Consider the following 24,490-nt stretch of genomic DNA (forward strand, 5'->3'; position numbering starts at 1 on the left):
TTTTTTCTGTCATGGGAGTGGTCCTGTACGATCCAGCCACTGTGACTTTCCACTGGGGAAGTCTTTGGCTTCTTGTTGTAATTCATGCACAGTACATGTCAATGGTTGTGACTCCACTGCCAGTTGATAACATCTGGTTTTCACATGCTCCTTGACGCACATTGTTTTTCCTGTAGAACACACTCCAGAAGGATGTGTGAGCACTTAAGAAAAAAAAACTTGAAACATGTTAATTTCTGTAAACTAAGGTTGTTCTGAGGTTTACTGCACCCCCCTCAAACATGTTGACTAGTGGTTTCAGGTTATAAACTTCAATTTATTGGCTAAAGACTTCCAAACATCAACGCACAACGAATACATCCTAAAATTTCAGTAGTAATCCATCAACGTTGTTTGTAGCCTACAGCAAGTTTCCTCACAAGACTTAACAGGTTCTGATAAAGAGAAGTCAATGTTAATGCAGTCTTTTGTGTTCGTGCACAGAGGAGCTTTTGTTCGTCTACAGACTTCATTGGGATTTAGGGTGACCCTCAGCAGATCAGTAGAGAATAGTAGCGCTCGAGTGCTCTTTTGTAAAGCCAAAGGCATAAAAGAATGGCTTGTTTGAAGGAGCTCTTCCCTAATGAACGGATACAAACCAGAGGCTGTGTTGATGGTTAAAGGTCGTTTCTAAGGAAGCAGCTGTACAGGGGAAACTCCTTCCAGAGCAGACGCTCACTCTTAAGGGTCGAGCCACTGATGCACTCTGTGACACCGTATCTTATGGTTATCCTGATCATGATTTTTTTACAAAGTTATATGCATGTCACAGTGATTTTATTTGCCCCTGTTCTTTCTTCTCTTTCCTCACAGATGAGATTATGCAGCAGGAGATCAGGCCATTACTGGCTGTCGATATAATTGAACAACTTCACAGGCAATTCGCTCTTCTTTCAGGTGAGATATGAATGTCTATTTGCTCTTTAGGTTGGGATTAAAAGGTTTATTGTTTTTTTTGTTTTTTTCAAAAGCAATGCACTTCCCTGCTCACTCGCTGTTGGTGATGCCTTTGAACTTTGACCCTTTCTCGGTTGAGAGGAAGAACGTGGGTCAGGTTTCTGTGGTGGCAGCTAATTGATGCTAATGCTCACAAATCACATCATGTCAGTGCTGTTGTACAATTCCCAGCCCTCCATTTCCTCAGATGCTCATTAGGACTTAAAACCAGAGAAAATAGACTTCTGCTGTCTCGTTTTCCCATGATGAATATTATATAAAAATGAATAGAGAAATATCCATGGACTTATTGATGATAGTCCATGAATTGAGAAAATTGTAGATTTTTTTTTTCAATGTCAAACAGCACAGATCATTGTTTAACTCAATATGATACTGTCTCTTTCAATGAGTGAAATTAAATCTATCACAAGAAGCATTATTTTGTTTTTGTTATTCCAGTACCATGCACAATTTATCGATTCCATATTGATTATCTGCTGATATTTTCCAATTTATCAGTATTGGTCGGTATTGGATATTTAATTGTGCATGTTTAAATCATTTTAAAATAGTTTCCACTATTTTTAAATTTGAATTATCTTTGCTTCTAATGTTCAATTAACGTTAATCTTTAATAACTTTTTAAATAAGTTAAAAGCAAAGTTAAATGTAATCTTTAGCAAATTGCAAAATCAATATCCGTTTTTCATATTGTAAAATTAGAATGCCTAATTCACCTGATTAAATAAAATTTTATATTTTTTTTATATTTTTCATATTTATCTGTATCAGCTAAAATGTTTAATATTGCTGCATCCCTATAATACTCTAATAGGCAAGGCAAGTTTATTTATATAGCATACTTCATACACAATGGTAGTTCAAAGTGCTTTACATGGAAAAAATTTAAATAACCAAAAGAAACAAGAATAATTAAAACATGTTTTATTCACATTTAATACTTTTATAGATCAACTAACATAATTATTATAAAATGTTTAAACGACAAAATACGTTTAATAACGCTTTCTAAGATGTCCTGGTTACAGTGTAATTATATATAGTAATATTAATTAACTGCATGTGCTTATAGGGTAAGACTTAGGGTTTGGTTTAGGGTTAGTTGCATGTAATTATGCATAATTTAAATATGTAACGTGTACATATGTAACATTTTACAGGTCCTAATTAAACCAGTTTATTTAAATGAACACTTACAGTATTAAATTACTTTGAGTTTTTTTTTTGTTACCCTGTTTGAACCTAAATCTTTTTCGTTTACCAGCTAATGCTTTTAGCCACTAGGCTACGCCACCATCCTGCTTAAAGGAATAGTTCACTTCAAAATGAAAATTCTGTCATCATTTACTCACCCTCAAGTTGTTTCAAACCTGTATGAATTTCTTTCTTCTGCTGAATACAAAAGAAGATATTTTGAAGAATGTCGGTAACCAGACAGTTGATGGACCCCATTGACCTCCATATATAGGGGAAAAAAAAATACTATGGAACTTAATAGGGTCCATCAACTGTTTGGTTACCGATTTTCTTTTGTGTTCAGCAGAAGAAAGAAATTCATACAGGTTTGAGGGTGAGTAAATGATGACAGAATTTTCACTTTAAAGTGAACCAATCCTTTAATGGCACCGATGAAAATGAAACGATTAGGCAACCGGCAGGGATAAAAACACCTGGTGACAGCTGTTTGCGACACATATATTCTATATTGACTCTACTTTTAATGAATTTTTAAACAGCCTTGGTTGTGAAGCTGCTGGGTGGTACTGAGGGGTAATTAACTATGCAAAACAATTCATATTAACCAATAAAACAGAAGTGTTTACTGCTTTTAGCACATTCAGAGCTCTTTTAACAGGGTGGAAAAACTTACACGCTGAAATGATGTAAGTGGGAGGGACATCCTAAATACAGACTCGCTGCTCTTTAGAGAGCTTTTCCATTCCTTCCCACCCCAGTCAGATCTCCTGAGGCCTGGCTTGCCTCCCTGTCTTCTCATCTGCCAAGAAGCCTGCAACAGCCATCAAAACTGCACGGGTTACGTATTAAAAAAAGACTAAATATTTTTCCCTCACTTTAGTTAGATTGTCTCTCGTCTCCATTTAAACAGAACGCATCATACAGTTACAGATACCATTGATTGATAACATGTACTTATAACCCTTAACGGTTTTAAATTCACAAACATACCATGCAACACAGGCACCTCCCCCTTCATAATAAAAATGACAAAATATTAATCAAAAGTATAAGTAAATATGTCCCTTACAGTCAAATTAAAACCTAACACAAATATATGACTCAAATGTACATCAATAATGATTAATTTAATGGTTTTGTAGTGTAAACATCATAACAAATGTAAGTAAATATGCACTGTAAATGTGATCAGGTAATAAAAAGTGAGGAATCCTGTTGCCTTAAAATTGAGTAAATTAACGTCATGCATTTCAATGTATGTGAACTTGACAATTCCGACTAACTTAATTTTTGCAATTACGCATGCCTTATTTATTTAATTTTAAGGCAAAGGGTTTCCTGACTTTAAGTTAATTCAACTGATCACTTTTTACAGTGTGTAAGTATGAAAATGTATACATTTTATGTAATATGTTAAATAAAGTTTCATTTTATTAAGGTCTCTTTTTGTCTGATTTGTTGTTAACAATCTAACAAACATTTTTTAAAAAACAGTATGTAGTCTGATAATAATTGATGGATGTGTCAGAACTCAATAGTTAATCTCATAACTCATAACTCAATCTCATACCACTGTCGCCCCCTTGTGGTTGAAAGGAGTTGTGGTTCTTATTTTAATCAAATAAATATGTAAATTAAATTGAAATAAATTAAGTCAAATAAAAAGCGGATCCGTTTGATGAATACTTAAGAATTATTTTGAGGACAGTTCCCAATGTATGTCCCATTAAACAGAAAAGAAAGAAGTATACTTCTATATAAGCTATTTCCTAAGTGTAAAGAGAAAAAAAGTAGGTCATGGTTTCAATGCCCTCACACCTGGTTTCTGCTGCATGCACTTTCAAACCTTGTGCATAGTTTCCGTTTAAGTGTGAATGTCAACCATAAGACAGTGAACTGTGAACACACACCATAGTGCTCATCGAGATTACAAACAAATGTTGTTTGAAAAGACAAATGTTTTTAAAGTAACACAGCCTTTTAATATTTCAAACCTTCTTTTTTCCAGAATTCATAACTGTGAATTAACTAGACACTAAATATTTGCAGGAGGAAGAGGAAAAGATGGATCTCCCATCATCACCTTCCCAGAGTTCTCAGGTTTTAATGAGGTGACGGATGAGGAATTCGTTAATGTTGTCACATACCTGACCAGCATACCAAGGTGAAACCTCATTTATCTTTGTCATTGTGAATGATTTTCAAATTGGGCAGTGAAACCAACTGTAAATACAGGCAAATTACAGGACGCTGAAATGTTTCTGTCTTAAAGTTGTGGTTTTCAAAGCCTGACCAGTCTGTTTCTGTTCTTCATCCTTCAGCATGGATGCTGCTAGCATCGGCTTCATCATCATCCTGGACCGCAGGAAGGACAAATGGAACTCAGCGATCACTTCTCTGTCACGGATAGCGGTTTGTACAGCTTTATGAAGTTAGAACAGCTCTTCAACATGATGTTTACAGATACAGAAATAATGATTCAATACATCATACTTTTTCTAAATCTCATTTTGTCTTACCCTGATTCACTATGCTAAGCCTATTAGAAGTGTTTATATTTTAGATAGGGCCGGGAAAAGATTAATCGCGATTAATCGCATCCAAAATAAAAGTTTGTGTTTACATAATATATGTGTGTGCACTGTGTATTATCATTTTGTATATATAAATACACACACATGCATGTATACATATAAGAATTTATTTTTATTTAAATATAAAATATGTATATTTATATATAATATAAATTATAAATAAATATATACAGTATATACATGAAAATATTTCTTAAATATATACATGCATGTGTGTATTTATTAGTGGTGGGCCGTTATCGGCGTTAACGTGCTGACTCTTATCGGGCGATAAAAAAAATATCGCCGTTAATCTATTCTCAAAGTTGGGTTAGGAACATAAAATAGCTTTTTCGAATATCGTTATATTTTCGCGCAAATCGCGCAGCAGGGTATTTTCCTGTCAGGGACACAAGGTGTATACTTTTACATGTTGCGTTGATCGTTCCTCTCGTTACTTTACATGTTGTCAAATGAGTTTATTCCAAGCGAGCTGTATCTTTTTTTATGGGCATGAGCGATGCTCAATTTACAAATGAATCACTCTTTTGGGTCGATTCTGTTCAAAGACTTCATCAAACAAGTTGGCAGATCTGTCTAAATCGGTTCGCGAATCAGTTCTGTTCAGTTCCTCACGCACTGAATCGTCTGAACTCTGAAACGCGTTCAATTACACTCGACACGGAGTCGTAACAGGAAGATTTAACAACATCAAGAGCAACAGTTTAGTCAAGTGAAAGCAAATCTGTAAATGCATCATATTTTTGCCAGCGATGAAGATCTTTATTAGTTGAACATCTTCGTAAGCTGTCTGTGAATGAATGATTCCACAGGACATTCGATTTCATTTTATTCAGGTAATACATTTTACAACCAAACAGATTATTACGCCACGATAGCACTACTAAAAAGTATGACATTATCCGTTGGACATATACATTAATTTATAGGCTACAAAATAAATAAGCTACCATTGTGTACAGTTTATGAAATGAACACCCGCCATCCCGCGGTAACGTAATGTGTGTGTATTGCGTAGGGGCATAGTCACACGAATAGTTTACATTGATTGAAACTAATTTGTTTCAAAAGGAGGAGGCTATTGTCACAAGAATAGTTTACATTGATTGAAACTAATTTGTTTAAAAAGGAGGAGGCTTTTGCCGGCAGGGGCGCCGCTAAGGGAGGGGAAAGTTAGGACGATTCTAAGGGCCCACACACTTTTGGGGCCCCGGGAGGCGATATTTTTTTTCACAGGATGGTAGGGGAAGACTCATGAATATTCATTAGGGAACTCATCCCTGATTGGTCTTAACCCCAGTGACTGGTAGGTTTAGGGGCGGGGTTAGGGGTAGGTCATCAGACCCCCAGTGACGGGTAGGTTTAGGGGCGGGGTTAGGGGGTAGGTCATCAGACCAATCAGGCATGAGTTCCCTAATGAATATTCATGAGTCTTCCCCTACCATCCTGTGAAAAAAAATATCGCCACCGGGAGATCGATTTTATTAATGGAATGGGTGCGGTACGGGGCCCAACCTCATATTCTGTCATAGGGCCCAAAATTTCTAGCGGCGCCCCTGATTGCCGGTAAAGGCAGGTTCACATAAAATCATAATGACATATGACATTATTTTTTAATCTAACGAGCATCTGGTTTGGCGATGCAAAAACGGACTGTATACGTCGTACTTATTGGTTTTTTCTTCTTCCAATTAGCCTAACGTTACTATGTTAAAAAAAAAACGACGAAAACATGTTACTTGTTCAATTAATAAACAGTTTGTTTGATGACAAATCGCTAAAGATGAAATTGGCCTCCCTTTCTGTCATTGTAATTGTGCGTTTTATTTATTTATTGTATTGTATAATTTTTTTTGACCGATTTTCGACTTTTCCTCTATTGTCGAATGGCATTTTTGGCAGAAATTCACATCCCTACGCTAGGCGAACTATTCTCAAAGACTTACTTTTAGTCATTATTTGGGTAGCACACATATTCTGAATGCCTTCGGCAGAATTCAAATGAGCCATTTTAATCTAGATTGATCTAGATTAATTCCAAGATTCCAGTGAGATTAATCTAGATTAAAAAAAATAATCTATCCCCACCTCTAGTATATATATATATATATATATATACAAAATAATTATACACAGTGCACACACATATATTATGTAAACACAAACTTTTATTTTGGATGCGATTAATCGCGATTAATCTTTTCCCAGCCCTAATTTTAGACCTAGGTTTTCGTGGGAAATTGTGTACATATTTCACTCACTCGTGCGTGTCTCATCATATCCGTAAATACAGAACTTTTTTTTTTGATTGCTTCAACTTTAGAAGCAAACAAACAAGCAGGCTTGGGAGGGTTACTTTAAAAATGTATTCCGTTACAGTTACAAATTACTTCATAAAAAAGTATTCAGTAACGTAATCCAAGTACCACAATATGAAAGTAATGTAACTGATTACTTTTGAATTACTTCAAGGACAGATATTATTTTAAAAAACAACAACTTTTATTTAATAAGAATTTCACAGCCCTGAATAAATATTTATGTAAAGGACTATACAGACATCTAGTGGCTACAGTACATATTACAGATTTTTTATTTTTATTTTTAACTAACATGTAGGCTACAAGGAAATAATAAAAACACAACATTTAAAAATTCTACACAATCTACATATTAGTTTATTTTAAAATAGGCCTACATGTTGTCTAAAGCCGTGATCTTTCTTAATTTGCCTGACTGAACTTGGGCCGTTGGCAGTGGGACTTCCCCTACATTACCTAGCAGCGAACATTGCGTTAAGTGAGACTGAGAAGAGATTATGAAAGGACATTTTAGGTACTAAAAAAGCTGCTCTCCTAATTTCCAAGAAATTAAAGCATTTTTACACGTGGGCAGCATCGTTTCTAGCAGCAGTGATTCAATCTGTGTCTGAGGAGATTGTTGTAGAGAGCTGTTATTTTGCGCATGCACCAGCGGGTGGCACACGTGACTCGTGTTGTGACTCCTGAGCATTAATCAAGCAATGCTTAATATAATGTTATTATGCCAAAATACACATTTATTTAGTTTTAAATGAAACCATTGTAATCCTGAAAGTATCCCCACTTTTCTCAAAAAGTAACTATAATCTGATTACTACGTTTTTTACCGTAACTGTAACGAATTACAGTTACTGGATTTTTGTATCCTGATTACATAACGCCGTTACATGTATTCCGTTACTCCCCAACCCTGCAAACAAGGTACATAATCAAATCTCTGAATATAACAAATCTTGTTGATCCTCTGGTTGAGCATAACCAGCAAATGAATAAAAGGATTACAATAAAACAAAATAACAAAAAGGGGCCAGAACCAGTTCTGCACATCTCTCCAAAAAATATGTGAAAAGAGAAAAGCTGCTTCGGCTACTTTGACGCGTGTATGTCACATATTAGCCAGTCGCGACGAGCGAGAAAGGTTAACATGAAGCTGAATCTCGAACCTCCGGAGAATCACCTGTTTTAAATAAAACACCAAAAAGAGGAGTCTGCTGACAAAAAGAGGACGTGACAGAGCTCGTAATAAAACAAGGATCAACATTGGCTTTGCTTTTTGGAGAGATGGCGAGAACTGAGGGATTTGAAATGTTGTAAATAGATAGTGTTTTTATTACTGTTATGGGTGAGTAAGGTATTTTATTTGAACAGATAAATTGCCACATGTAGATCTCTAACAGGGTTCATTGTAAAGCATTATCTATTTTGAAGGGTCATTTCATAATGGTTGTTGTAGCGCTGTGCTGGAATTTATTTTTCATATTTTTAATCCAATTAAATATAATTTAATAACTAACAATATATCATATTTTTAATCACAAAATAATTTTATAAGCATACAAAATTTTAAATAAAATAATTTCAAAATTTAAAATGTGAAAGTTGATGTCTCCATTTGCTTCAGTGACAGCAGCGTTTATTAGTTTAAGTTTTCAGGAAATCTTCAGTGTTTATTAAGTTTATTATTAGAATCAATAAAGTGATTGTATATGTTTAAAAAAATTTAAATACTACTTTTTTATTTTACAGTACATACAGTAAGTGTTATTACAATAATAATAATTGTTTTGTGATTTACGTTTTTGCAATGGAGTAACAAAAAATTGCTATCATTTTGGCCTGTTTTTTATGTTCTTTAAAAAAAAGTATTTTTAATGTAAATATATTTTACCTTTATTTATATATATATATATATATATATATATATACACAGTATATATATGTATATATATATACAGTATATATATAATATATTTATACATTTTATAAATTCATTGAAAAATTTTAAATACAGAATAGGTTGGAAGTAAAGTATGGTCTCACAAAGTATATATAGTTAGTGCCACAGAATTGTTAAGGAAATAAGTCAACCTTTTATTTTTGTTTATATGTTTCATTTCCTTTCATGACTAAAAGGGCTCCTTCCCAGGAAATCTACAGCTTGTTCTGGTTCTGAAACCTTCACGCCTCCTCCAGAGGGCCATCGCTGATGTCAGTATGCGGTTACATAGGGATGACTTCAAATTGAAGGTACCGGTAAGCATGCTTTTGTCTGTCTGGACCCTCAGCATGTCTCTTCGTTCGCCATAGGACACACAGGGCTCCTCTGGAGTGTTTGTAACCATGATCACTCATCCGCTAAATTATTAAAACAGCCTGTCACCCTGTTGATATATACATGTCTGAAAGTGTGTTAACCTCCAACCCTGTTTTAGCAGCACTTTAGTAGATGTGGGTGCTTTATAGCTGCTTGTTATCAAAGCTGTGGCAATGTGTGGATTCAGTAAATGCCACCTTGCTTTTGCACATTGTATGCTAGTTAGTGCATGAGATTATCATCTGCATGCAATTTCTCTTGTGACGTTAAGGAAATGATGATAGCACTATGGTGTACATGCCTTAATTTCACAACATGTCATCTGCAGTTGCATTAGATTGATAGTGATTTACAAGAAGATTCCAAATTTAGTGTTAGTTCTGAAACTGTCTCTTATTTTCTTCACACTTCCTGCAAATAGACAGCATCTATATATTTACAGTAGATGCTATTAGAGTTGTAAAAAGTACCGACTTTGGTACCAAGTCAGTACTGAATTTCTTTAAATGCGAAGCTTTGAGCGCTGTTGAGCGGAATTCGGAAACACCTCTGATTGGCAATTGTGTCCACACGCTCATCGGATATGTCTGTGATTGGCTAAAATGATCAACTCACGGGAGCGTTTGAAAGTGTTTTGAAAGCGGGTGCGTTTGAAAGCACAAGGAATCGGTCGTGTCGAAAGCTAACGCCATACGCCTTACTCTCCACACTACTGATTCCATTGTCAGCAGAGTTTCTTTAGTCATTTTGTCTGGCTCAATCAGATAATGGTGGCTTGAGTCAGTGTAAATAGCCTCCGCCAGTAAGTTGGGCTATTTGCAGTTGGTCTAAATAGAGACTCTATATTTTACAATGGAAGTGAAATGGGTTCACTTCATACAAGTTAACTCTTTCTGTTTACGTTGACGGAATTTTCGAGATGGTCCTCACTGCAGAACATGAAATCCACGGGGAGGAGTCGGATCCAGATCCAACTCCTCCCACCTTACATATACCTAAATCTACCCATCTCCGCCCCCTGATCCCTAAACCCACCCCTAATCCCTAAACCCACCCCTAAACCTACCCATCTCCGCCCCCTGATCCCTAAACCCACCCCTAATCCCTAAACCCACCCCTAATCCTACCGATCTCCGCCCCCTGATCCCTAAACCCACCCCTAATCCCTAAACCCACCCCTAATCCCTAAACCCACCCCTAATCCCTAAACCCACCCCTAAACCTAACCATCTCCGCCCCCTGATCCCTATTCATTTTAATGAATGAAATGTCGACCCAGGACGAGCTATAGGACTGTTCAAGCATTAGGGGTGTTGATGGCCTCGATCTACTCCATGTATGTGTTGATCATCGTTCTGAATATGATCTGGATGTAGTCTTTGACAAAAACGCGATTTTCTCCGCTTTTTTGCTCAAAATGTTGCTTTCTTTATGAAACTTAGCCACATGCAGTTTTGATAAAAAAGAAGGCATGAAGCTAGAATAAAACTTTTTTTTTTTTTAAAGCAGAGGTTCTTTTCTTTCTTTGCGTATTCAGACAAGAAAATATTCTGCGTGGCAATTACAGTTTTGTGAAAATGATCAAAACTGCTGGCGGTGGCTGGCAACTTGTTTCAATGTGATTACATGATTTTAGTGTGAAAAGTTCTTTTGTGTAAAGTTATATAACATTTTACCTCTTTGTTTCCATTACAATGTTACTGTACACCTTAAAACCAAAAATGACTGTAAAAATAATGTAAACAATTTTACAGCTCAAATAATACACACATTTTAACAGAAGAACAAAATTATAAGCCTTACATGTATGCTTTTAAACTCCCAAAACTGGCCTCATTTACGTTCATACCCAGAATTTTCTTTTAAACTTCCTCTGCAACCATTTAAAAAAATTTTTTTTTAACCAAATATGTCTTGTACCAGTTGTGAAAATACTAGTTCCTGTGAAACTTAATGTGTGTGTGGTCTGTGGTTTTGGCAGTACACTAACACCGCTAACAATAGCAACTTTGCCTTTAAAGTAACATAAGAGAAACAATTAGTTTCTATTCCCAAAAAAGTATACAAATGTCTGGCACACTTTCATATATTATGCATGTAAATGTTTTTTTCTTTTTTTTTTTCTTCTCTTGTAGATTGTTATGCTAAATTCCCTTTCAGACTTGCACGGCTACATTGACAAAGGCCAGCTGACCTGTGACCTGGGGGGAAGCCTGGAATATTGCCACAGTCAATGGATTCACCATCGCACAGTGAGAAGTTATTTTTATTTATAAACAAAACCTTAATTAGCTTACTAATATGACTTTAAATGAAAATATACTGTATAATTTTTTTACAGATTTGAATGCAGTCTGCAATTTGATTTCATAATACCATATATAAGTAGATGGAGTAGATTTTGATTTTTTTTCAGTGTTATGTAAAGTATATATATATATAAAGTATATAATTCAAAATGTTGTGTCCTAGGCCATTGAGAACTTTGCGTTAACAGTGAAGAGCACAGCACAGATGCTACAGCAGTTTGGAACTGACCTGGCAGAAACTGAACTTCCCAATGACGTGCTGTGCACCAAAGATTTGCTTATCACACACACCGAAAAACACGATAAGCTCAAGGTAGCCGTCCACATTTATGGAACAGTGCTTCTAATGTTATCATAAGATTTGTTTAATCCTTGCTGTTAGAATTGTGTTGCTTGGTCTGTGCAATTGGTCGGTTACCTTTTATCGGTTCATTGATGTTCAGTTTCCCACATAGTGGAGCAACAAAACACCATCTGTATTTATCTTGATTATGCCTGTTTTTGCATGTATGCAGATTCAATCAGTATTCATATGCCACTTTTCTTCTTTCTGTACAGGAAGAGCTAAAATTGGCAGTAAAACAGGGTCATACTCTGCTGTCCTGTATCAAAGACCAGGCCAGCAGAACCGAGAGCCACATTTTGAACCCAGATGAGGTAGAGAACCAAACAACTGTTGAGAGGTGTGTACAAAGATTTTGCCACACACAAAAAGTCACACTGTTAATGGCGATGATAGCTTAAGCAGAACTATAATGTAGCACATTTCTGAGCCGCGACGTGACATTTCCTACTTGACAGGAAAACAAGATGAATCACTTTGTAAGTGATTTTAACCATTGGAAATGCATACAGACATCTTACTGACGTCTACCAAAAAAGATAGTCACAGAACATTCTGATGAAAGATTGAACATTTTTTAAACTTGCATCATGAATTATTAACAATATAACCAGGAATTAACAATATAACCAGGAATATAACCATCCTTTATAAAATTAAAGGATGAAAAAGTTTAAAAATAAAAGTTATTTTGATTGCATATTGACTTTAGTGCCATTTCCTCCACGTTGACGGCTCTTTTATCAGGTGTTAGACTTGTGTAGTTCTTGTTACAGTTCTGTTATTATTCTTTGAAGCCTAGTGTCATCTAACCTTGCTCTGTGAAATCTAATTCACTCTGGCTCCTCTGACACTCACACTGTAAAAGCGTTTGTTTGTTTGTCTCAGGTTGTTAGCACAGCTCGATGAGACGGAGAATGCGTTTGAACAGTTCTGGTCGAGGCATCACCTCAAATTAGAGCAGTGCTTACAGTTACGGCACTTTGAGCAGGACTTCAGAGAGGTACGGTGCAGTGGATGTGCTCAATTATGCTCAACTTAGTAGGCAGCCATTATACCAAGTATCACCAGGTGTGGTTGTCCAGTCAATCAAGTTGAAATTGGTGTGTTTTATCCATTGCATCAGGTGAAAATTTCTCTGGATGGCCTGATGGAAGCGTTATTGGGGCTGTCTGTCACCGTGGACTGTGTGGCCCGGGTCGATCACCTACTTGGGGAACTGAAAACTTTGGAGGACAAAGCTCAGGTCAAAACATTTTCAATCTAAGACCAGGCCTGATATGCAGAGCACCACATTCAGTTTAATAGCTCAACTATTTGTTTTTTTTGCTGGTTAAACCACTCATTTACATGTTTACTTTCCCAAATCACTGGCCCCACCACAAAGAACCACACACACACACACATTTGCATTTTCTTTTACATACAGATAATATTTCTTTTTTAAAGCATATTTAAATCAGCATTATAACCATAAGTTTTGCATGCTCGTCCCCAACATGGAATGTTGGTTTTCAAGTGTCACCACTGGGATTTTTAACTAGCTTAACTCTACTAAATCAGCCGTTTTATCTAGAAAGACAATGCATACTTTTGCAAAAAGTATATTTTTTTGACTTTGTCAAAATGATAACAAAGTGCAAATGTTTGAAAGCATGCAGTAACTAAAGCTGAACTTCAGGAAGAAATCAAATACACAAACATAGTGCTGCTACTGACACTATTGTCTTTCTATAGCTGCATTACAGCATAATTCAATTCTGTTTGCATCATTGATCGTTATTTACCTGTTTAACACTGTAAAGCTGCGTTGAAACTTTGATCTGTATTGTATAAAGCGCTGTATATAAAGGTGACTTGACTTGACAATTATTACTACTTGGCTTGCAGTCTTGTAACAGTCAAGATAGCAGTGTAAATCATTCATGATCTGTTTATTTTGTTTACTGATCTGTACAGGAGTCCTTGGAGAAAGCTCAGCTTCACGCTCAGCATGGGGACCAGCTTATTCAAAGTAACCATTACGCTGTAGACTCAATCCTCCCAAAGTGTGTCGAACTGCGTCGGATCTGTGATGACTTCTGCAACGAGGCCAAAAAGAAACATGACATTCTAACCAAATCACTTGAAATCCACAAAGGAATCGACGAGGTTTGTGAAACAACTTGGGTGCAGTCAAATAACCACATAGGCACCTTAATATTGAGTTTTCGGTTTCACTTTATTTTGATGGTCCCTTTAACACATACTGTTGACTTTAAGTACCTTTACACCTATACATGTCTACTAACTCTCATTGGAGTGTTAGTAGAGTATTAGTTGACTGTTAGGTTAGGATTAGGGTTACAATAAGTTGACATGTAGTTACAAAGTTACTTATAGTCAAGAGAATGTCAAAAGGGACCATACAAAATAAAGTGTTACCGAGTTTTTAGATGGTTGATTTTAAGAGATGACTTGCAGGGTGACAAATACATTTACAAAATGAAATAAAAAAAAACCATAAGACTTGTTTTATGATAATATATATTGAATTAAGTTTATTAGAAAATTAAATTTTTGCTTCACTCCCCTTCTATTACAAAATCAAATATGAGAGGTGTTATATCAGGAAGAAGATTAAGGCATTAAAATGACAAAATTATTTGGCAAGAACTCTTGGCATTGGCATTGAAAAAGAAAAACTCACAAGAAATAACACATAAATTGACTACAAAGTAATCAGTTCTTAATATTTTGTTGCTTCTCCTGTGTTTTTTGATTATAACAGCCATTCTCCTGGGCATTGACTAAATTTGATACGTTTGTCCTGCTTAACAACTTTCCAATCCTCCTTAAGTTCTTAAAGTTGAACTTCATTGGAAGACCTTATCACAATTCAGGTTTCTAATTTCAAGAAAGTTTCAGTTTCTTTAAGGTCAAGGAACTGGGGACTTCAAAATGCTGAGCATGAACACTTTCGATATCCAAAACCGACTGACTATGTTTAGCCATTTCAACAATATCCACGTGGTTGCAGAGGACAGCTCCTTCCATCTGGTCATTTTAACCAAAACCCACAAAATAACATTAATAATATACTGTAGCTAATTTGCGCCACGTAGTTATTTATTGAATTATGGGCTGGGAATAATGAGTGTAAGACTGGTACTGGCCAAAAATTACGTCAGCACAATTCGGTATGTTTTATTGCGTCATGACAAATGATAAGATGATGTTATAGTTTTACACTCCAGGCACAACTTCTAAACATGCATACCAAATATTTGATAAATATTGTTTTTTAGGTCGGACATAACTTTTGGCCACTACCGCATGTTGTAAAATGAATAAATAAAATGATTTGCATTATAAAAAATTTATACAAATTCATAAATAAAAATAATAACGTTATTACAGCAGAGCTATCTTTATACATTTCGTGATTTGGAGTTGTCTCAGGTTGTTAGTGCAGCTCGATCAGATTAGATAACCTGCACAGTTTACTCTACTGTGTTTTAAATGGAGTCCAGGACAAATAGATGCATTGATGTGCATCTGTGTTTGTATGTTGGCAGGTGAACCAGTGGTGTGAAAGTGGAGTGTATCTGTTGGCCTCTCAGGCTGTAGACAGATGCCAGACCCAGGAAGGTGCAGAAGCAGCACTGCAGGACATCGAGAGGTACATGAAAACAGCCAAAGAGCAGCAGCTCAGTCATCTCAAAGACCTCGGCAACCAGTATGAGATCATCCTCTCAGACCTGGTCAAGGTACAAGTGAAGTTGATTACAGTTAAATGCATTGGTAAACAGTGGAATTCATATATATATATATATATATATATATATATATATATACACACATATACAGGTCCACCTTAAGAAAACACAACAGGGCTAAAGACACACCTTAAGAAAAATGTTCTTTTCACTGTTCCCAGTGTATGAGTAACGATGCATGCAGTGAAGCTGATGACAGAAGACTCACAAAATACTAATAAGTTTAATTATTATGCAAACATGCAGTGCAAACACATCTAAACATAACAGAGACTCGGCAAAGAGTTAAGGCAAAGGTGAGGCTTAAATAACAAACTGAAACGAGCTAATAAATGACACACAGCTGAAACCAATGAGCTAATAATGACGGTAACCATGGAAACTGAACAAAGGCGGGAAACTGAACAGAGGAACAGGTGAAACTCAGACATGAACAAAACAGGGAAACAGATCAAAAACAAACATAACCCTAACAGTATGATTGCAGAACAAATATTTATGTTTTTATAGGACATTGATGGAGCAAATGATTTTGTGTGAAAATAGATTAAAAAAAAGTAGTGATGGGTGATGGCGAGATGAAGCTTCATAAAGCATTGAAGCGTTTCATCCAATTGGTTCACTCATGTGCCGAAGCTTCATGGTGCTTCATTTGCTCTATTGTGCCATCAACTGGACAATAAATGTAAAACGTGGAGTGTGATTATAATGACATCGCATGGTTCCATCGCAAAAAAAAACAAGCTTGAATAGATCGCTAACAAACTCGCAAAGTCCCAAGTCCACAAAATGTGAGGGGGAATCCATTGCATTTTGCTGGCCCTTATATTTCAAATAGACCGCTAAACCGCAAACCACTTTCTGAAGCAGTCACGTGGTACAGGCGGCTCGCGAGGCTTCAAACGTCACCACATACGTCACCACATACGTCACCGACACAAGCCTCGATACGCGCTTCACAGAAATCATCCCGGATTACTCGACACACGCTTAGAAGCCTCGATACGGGAGGACACATCACTAAAAAAAAGTTTGTTTTGTTTAAAAATCTTATAAATGTATGAGGTGACAAGGTTTGTCTTTTAGCCCACACACGGGGTAAAAGGTTCACCTGCATGGCAAAAGGCACACAGTTTTTATGCAAATACTTTAGGCAAAATAATATGTTTTGAATAATGTCTAAGTAAATACTTGTTCAAAACAACCCCTGTAGAAAAGTTAGTACTATTTTCTGTTTATTTTGATAAATAAATGATTTTATATTTAATAAATATACTTATTTATTTCATATTTTTTAAACATGATGGTTTCATTATAAACATGGTGATTATCTCTTAAGGTGGAAACCCAACCTAATATATGATATTTATTTACCATCTGAATATAACCATGTTATGTCAACAAATGGAAAAGACAGCCAGCTATTTATTATCATATTAATTATTGTGCCTTTCGCCCCGACCGCCTTTTATCCCAAATACCATACTTTTACATGTTCTCCCGTTATTGAAAAACTGTTGCTTTAATTACCTTGAACAAAACTGAAAATCATTAAGACTTTTGTCTCAAAATATATTCAATATTCATATGTTTATATATATATATGTATATATATATATATATGTGTGTGTGTATATATATATATGTATATATAATGCATATTATAATCATAACAATTTGATTGAAAATTTTTACTGAAATATTAATATATTCATCTTGGTATTTCGTAGTATTTGATGTCATGTTGCTTTAAAGATGGCAGCACTTATGCCTGAACTCTCATTATTCAATGAGTGACCTAGAAATAGTACTGAATATGAATCATTTCCCTATATATTAAATACTAAATAATCTTCCTTCAATATTTCTATGGTTTACTTTTTTTTTAAACCCTAAAACTTTTAGACTAAACTAGATTCTGATTTTTATATTTTAAATTTGGTTTCAGAATTCTGGAGCTCACTGTAGCTTTAATGATACTAGTCATCTGCTCCTGATAACTCATATTGTATATCTTTTATCGCTTCCCATGCAGAGCAAAGCCCAAACTGCTCTTAAAAGGCTGGATGATGTTCAAGAGATGTTTGAGAAAAGACATGCGAGTCTGAAAAAGCTATCTACAAAGCAAACAAGGCCCGTGCAACCTGTTGCACCTCGACCAGAATCTTCACCAAAACGCACTTCACCTAAAATCCCGCCATCTACTGCAGCTGGTGAGTAAACCAGGTGTATGCTAACAGAAATGCATGGGTTTCCAGACAGCCAGCGGTTAGTAGTATTTGTTTGTATACTCACCACTCTTTTTTGCATGTCCTCATTTCGAGTTGATAACCTTTTAGTTTGAGTGCAGTTTTGTTAAATGCACTTATTGTAGGACCAGTGCTCACATTTATGCAAATTTACTGATGTTTCTGACAGGAAAACATTAAAGTTACACTTTGTATCCTGAAGTATTTAAGTGGAAAATATGAAGGCATTCCAGCTTGTTTAATTATGTTCTAAACTCTACAGCATCAAATCGCAAAGCTACAGAGAACTCCTGTACCAATAAGCAGCCCAGTGACGCAGAGCTGGCAAGGAGGAAAAATATTCGCAAAGCCAAAGGTGGCATCAAGGTACATCAGCCTTTCTTAGATATATGGTCTGAAATAAATACAAGTTTTTAAAAATGTCTAAAAAGCATTTGCATGTATAAAAAATGTTTTAGTCTGGGATTAGTTCTGGTTTGGTTACACTTTTTGATAATCCATTTTAGACATTCTACTGACTACAAGTAATTTTGCAACTACATGTTAACTAAGGGCCCTTTCACACCTACCTTGTTTGGTCCAGACTTTCGGACTTTTCAGTTTGGTCCGAACCAAAATTACAGGTGTGAAACCTACCCTGGACCACGGCCCGGACCAAACAGATGGAATTTTGTCCGACGAAAAGAGGTGGTCTCGGTCCGGATCAAACTGAACAAAGGTTTGGTTCGTTTCTAGTGTGAACGCATTTCTGTATGGTTCGGACTTTCAGACCTTTTACAGGAAGTTCCGGTGGTTCCCGCATAGCCGAAAAAACAGAAGATGGCAGGAAAAATGAGCCGTGGTAGCACATGGGGAGAGGAGGAGACGAGGTTTTTAATTGAAGTATGGTCTGATGACATTATAATAAGAGGTCAACTGGAAAAAACGCACAAAAATGCAGACACTTCCAAATGTAGTTTCTACGATGCGTCTGTTCATTCATGTTGTCAAAGTTATCCTCCGAATTGACAACACGCTGACGTCAGACGCACGTCCATTTACAAACCAATCAATGTCAAGATGCAGCCCACATAGATGATGACGACAGGACGCAAGTATGTCACGTAAAGTTCTTTAGTGCGCTAAAGAGAAACCAAACCAAAACTTTCGGAAAGTATAAAATGTATCAAAATGTGAACTTTGTTTCGGACCTTGGTGCGGACTTTCAGGTGTGAAAACGGCTTAACTCTCATTGGAGTATTAGTAGACTGTTAGGTTAGGGTTAGTAGAATAAGTTGGCATGTAGTTGCAAAGTAACTTGTTGTCAGTAGAATATCTGTTGGGGGAGCATCAAAATAAAGTGTTAGCAGATACTAAGCAGACAGTCTTCTGGTAGTTTACTTGTAGTTGCAAAGTTACTTATAGTTAGTAGAAGTGTTGCAATGTAAAAAAAAAACTGCATTAAACAATTCAAGTAAATGGGATGAATCAATAAGGCTCTTTTAGTATATGTGTAGTAGTTTGAAAAGAAATAAATTGACAGACATTGCAGGTTTTTTTTAGTCCTTCAGTTCACTGAAAGTCATTACATTTTCTTTTAAAGATCAACTCTCAATCTTACTTAACAAAGCATTAGTTGCAATGCCCAACACTGTTACTGCCAACTGAAAGAACATGAGTTTCACCCACCCTGCATTGTCAGTCCAAAGATATGAAGCTGAACGCTGGTTATGTTGTCGTTTTACAACATAAAACTGGCAGCTGTGGTTTCCAGAATAATTCTCTCTAAAAATACTGTAAAAATGTAAACACATTTTTTAAAATTCTTTTTAAATAAATGTTATAAAATTGCATAAATTATTCTTGAACTGACCAAAATATTAAAAATAAAAACATACATTTTAACATTAGACGCTAAATGTCAATGTTAAATCCATTATTGTTTTATATAGAATTGCTCTATAGTCTATACATTATACAATGCAATTTCAGTATAGTGCTTAGCATAAGTGAACACACCCATGCTAAAGTTGACTAAAACAAGGAATAAAAAAATCATCTTTTGGAAATTGATCTTAATGCCTTTATTCATTCACAAAGAAAATTGGTGTCATTAAAGGTTGGATTTCTCCTCAGTTTTTTAATTAAGGCATTAAGATCAATTTCCAAAAGATGATTCCTCTTTTTAGTCAACTTTTGCATGGGTGTGTTCACTTATGCTAAGAACTGTAACTGTTATTAAATTAAAGAAAAATGAAAAGTAATACTTACTGCTTTAAGGAATAAGTAATTAAATTACTGTAATACAACTGGTTTGTAGATTGTCTATAGAGGACTTTTGAAATAGATTTTTACCTTAGTTCTTGCCTGTAATAATAATTGTATTTAATGAAAAAGGCTGAGTTTATTTTATCATCACAAATTATGCGTTCAGAATACATAACGCTGTTTTTATTTAAATTGAATCTTTCACATGCAGTTTTCTGTCTTCCTGTGGTTTCTCACAGATCGAGGTCATGCATGAAGGAGGCCAAGGGGGTTCGAGTCATGTTCTTATAAACAATGAAACAGAAGAGTCGCTTTCAAACAGACGCAGGTAAAAACATGTCTTTTGAGAGCGTCTTGCACTACTCAAGAGATTTCCAGTCAAAATCACAAAAGGGGTAAATGTGTTAAGCAGTGTCAGAAACTATCCTTACAAAAAGGACAAGACTGTATTTACTCACTGGAATTGAATTTCAGGGACTTCATTTTATAGCTACAGTAGATTAAAATGTCATCAATTTGTATATGTATGGAATAAGAAATAGCAGCCTCTTTTCTGGTTAATGCTAATTTCACAGATAGCTAGCATGTTATATACTTATATACAATTACACACAATTAAATAATATTTCCCGTCTAACTGTACAACTTTTTTGAAACTACAACTTGATTAAAAACTATGCACGATAAAAAATAGACAATTCCCAAGTAATATTTACCTTTATTTGGCTTTATTTATTTTTTTACACAAGTTTGATGTTTCAAATCAAGCTCTTTATTGACAAACTTTTCTCCTTGGTAACGGTAGACTAATGTTTGAACACTTTTGACATCACAACTCGGACATAAAAGTGCATGAGGATGACACATGACACAACACTCATCTTTCTGATAGTGGCCTATTATGTTTTAATTGATCAAAATCTGTCTGTATCAGAAACTACACCGCCGAAACCAGTGACTCACTTACTAATGGTTTCTGAGCCGGCCCGTACAACAGGCGGTTGCATATAAGATTGGAAAGGCATTTATTTTCAATAAATATGAAAAAAATATGTTACAATTGGAACCTAATGGTTATTTGATAATAAAGTGTTTATCGAATAGGGTTAGGGGTGGGTGTATGGAGGGCTTTAAAGCCGCCTTCATTTTTATTAAAAATAAATGCCTTTCCAATCAAGAAGAAGTGTTCATTAATTGTTCAAGAAAGAACAACAGAATAAATAAAATCCGAAAACATAAGAAACGTACACAGTAGCATATAGTTTATTTATATTCTATTTTATTTTATTTTTTATGTACTATTCACACATTTTATTTTATTTATTTGTGTTTCATGTATATGTATTTAGTTTCATTTTTCAAGCTCACTTGCGCTCAAAATATTTCTTTTCATATGTATGTTGAAAACAATACTGTTAGTCTTTTTATGTGCTTTCTCTTCACTCATAAAATTGTTATGATAGTTTTAACTCCAGTGGGGCCTTTTTACATGATCTCGCCAAGGGCCACACAACCCCACGGGCCGGCACTGTTTCAGATGCCACACATCAATCCCATACGTGATTCCATTTCTGAATGTACAGGATTAACTAGTTTGTTAGATAGTATCTTATACCTCAGTAGTTTTGATAAGACTTTACAATACGGGTGCACTAATAAGCATTAATTCATACTTAACTAATGCACAGATAATCATGAGTTAATGTATGACTCATGAAGAACTAAACCATTAATTATTTATTACTGCATCAGCAACTAATAAAGGGTCTATATGATTAATAGATTAAGTAATAAATGAATTGTTATTAATTAAACGTGTCATCATGTATTAATTCCTTAATAACATATTTTATTAACTAATAGTGTAAATGAATGTGTTAATTACCACAATTAGTCAACGCTATGCACTTCAACTTCCAGTTGTCTGCTTTAATTAATCATTAGCTAATGATTTGCAAATCTATCATTATGTTATGACTTTACTTGTTGAGGCACATTACCATTATTAACTAATTGTTAAGTAATATGTCATTATGGTTATGGATTTTGTCATCCCCACTAAATGTCTGTGGGGCAGTTGCACATACAGTGAGTGTAATGTCAGAGAGTGTTTGAAGGATGGGTAAGTTGGGCCGCACACAAATATTAGCACACCAGAATCTGAAATACTGACGCTGTTACACCGTGTTTAAACTGGACGAGACCATTACAGCTGTTTACACTGGACATGACAGACCATTGCAAGTCCATTTGTCCTTCATAACAGAAGTAGCGCAAGAGCTCGGAGTACGTCAGAAATAAAGTAAGGCATCAGTTTACTGTCGGGGTTTGTTGTGTCGTGTAGCATTGTGTCGCATCCAGTGTTGTATCACTGATTATAATGGGTTCTAGTGTCTTTGTCTGGTCTAGACACAGTGTTATGAAATAGCAGAGCTTGGCCGCATGTTCTCAGTGTTCTTCCTTTAAATCCTAGAGCTCAAGCTTAACCTGACACACTCCTGTGCCATGAACTGTTGGATGCGGTGGTTTCTAATGCGGTGGTTTTCCGTTTCTAATTTCCCTACAGAATTTTTTACTGCAAATTGGCAGTCTCTATGCTGGTATCAGATGCAACACAGTGCATACTGATGTCTTTAAAATCAATTGACCTCATCAACTTCAATGGGAAGGAACTCTTCCCATTTCTTTTCTGATAAGTAAAAGAGAGATTAAATGTACACTTTGTAACTTTTAGTTAATAAATATGATGTGTCACGTAGGTACTGGGCTACTCCGCAGCGGTTGTAGTCCCGTTCAGTCTTAAATAGTCCGAATATAAACACTTTTTATAGGCGTACCGTAGTAATTCAGGTTAAGTACGGTGGCCGAGAGAGTTCAATGTGCTAAAACTGAAGAAAACGCATGCAAATAGAAAAAACACTAGAAAATTAAAAAAACATCTTCATCAGTTTGACAACATATGTGCCACAAATACACACATCCCAACCAAATACAGAAACGCGCTGCAAATACTCCCAACGCAACCAAATACAGAAACACACTGCAAATACTTACAATGCAACCAAAAAACACTGCAAATACAATGCAGTCAAATACAGAAACACGCTGCAATTATTCTTAACCAAACCAAATACAGAAACGTGCTGCAAATACTGACAACGCAACCATGTACAGAAACATGCTGCAAATACTGACAACCCAACCAAATACAGAAATGCGCTACAAATGCTCACAACGCAACCAAATACTGTATTCAAATACTTACAACGCACTGCAAATACTCACAACCCAACCAAATACAGAAAAACTTTTCATTAATAAAATAACATTAGAATGGCAGGTAGATGGTTCTCTTGTATCTCCAAGGTTAGTCTAACCCAGGACACCAGCATAGATTAGTCACTATGGCTAACTTTAAGGCAACTGATGGCAAAACACTGCATGAAACAGTGCAGCACCTTAAAACATATATGCTATGCCACATGCATGTCTTTGACAGTCACTCTGAAGTAAGTCATGTTCCTGGATCAACTTATTTAGTTGATCCTGGAACAACAAAATTTTGTCCTAACCTTATCCCTACCCCTAAACCTAACCCTACCCATAACTTTTATCTAAAATCAATGGGAATCAGTTTTGTGAATGTAGCCCACATAAACTGTACAGGGCTGAAGTAATTGCTGTGATTCTCCATTCCCCTAGATGGCGCTGCTTCATGTTTATTGTCTGAGTCACTCTATGTTGTGCAGCTAAAGAAGATTTGCGATCTTTTTTTTCCTTTTCCTACCCTCTCGTCTAGTGCATCGTGAGATGAAGATGAAGCAGACCACTTAACACACAGGATAAATAATTTTCAATGTTATTAGCTAGTAAAAGCGGAAAGAAGTCTTAGTCATTGTAATCTGCCGTTTACACTTTTGTTTTCCTTGTTTTAAGAATCTTCGACTGGTTTTTTTGTGTGTGCATATTTTGCCACTGTTGAGAGAGATTCTACGGCGAGCCAGGGATCCTGTGATTCAGCGATTCAGTGATTCTGAAGTGTGACTGTAACCAGTGGCCATCAACTCACCAAGTGGATGGACTGCACATTTTCGGATACAACATACAGATAAGATTTAAGAGATCTCCAACGTTATCACATACTGCCAGGTAGTGATTT

General features: G+C 35.7%; 1 protein-coding gene across 24 annotated transcripts in view; it reads left to right on the forward strand.

Annotated features, from left to right (window-relative positions):
• Positions 1–24,490, forward strand: part of mcf2l2 (MCF.2 cell line derived transforming sequence-like 2) — an 85,544-nt gene that overhangs the window by 19,390 nt on the left and 41,664 nt on the right. For 17 of the 24 annotated variants that reach the window (XM_077203002.1, XM_077203008.1, XM_077203005.1 and 14 more), the window contains exons 2-15: positions 853–936; positions 4,246–4,360; positions 4,518–4,608; positions 9,245–9,364; positions 11,561–11,677; positions 11,898–12,047; positions 12,293–12,417; positions 12,966–13,080; positions 13,204–13,323; positions 14,037–14,228; positions 15,635–15,826; positions 17,871–18,048; positions 18,347–18,450; positions 20,571–20,659. In XM_077203002.1, coding sequence (XP_077059117.1) covers positions 853–936; positions 4,246–4,360; positions 4,518–4,608; positions 9,245–9,364; positions 11,561–11,677; positions 11,898–12,047; positions 12,293–12,417; positions 12,966–13,080; positions 13,204–13,323; positions 14,037–14,228; positions 15,635–15,826; positions 17,871–18,048; positions 18,347–18,450; positions 20,571–20,659 — 1,792 coding nt within the window. The remainder of the gene's footprint in view (positions 1–852; positions 937–4,245; positions 4,361–4,517; positions 4,609–9,244; positions 9,365–11,560; positions 11,678–11,897; positions 12,048–12,292; positions 12,418–12,965; positions 13,081–13,203; positions 13,324–14,036; positions 14,229–15,634; positions 15,827–17,870; positions 18,049–18,346; positions 18,451–20,570; positions 20,660–24,490) is intronic. The other 7 variants (XM_077203007.1, XM_077203003.1, XM_077203016.1 and 4 more) reach the window with 1 other exon arrangement.

The sequence above is a fragment of the Siphateles boraxobius genome, unplaced genomic scaffold, assembly GCF_051911475.1.
Source record: "Siphateles boraxobius isolate OS27281-9 unplaced genomic scaffold, OSU_SipBor_1 5, whole genome shotgun sequence".
Taxonomy (NCBI): Eukaryota; Metazoa; Chordata; class Actinopteri; order Cypriniformes; family Leuciscidae; genus Siphateles; species Siphateles boraxobius.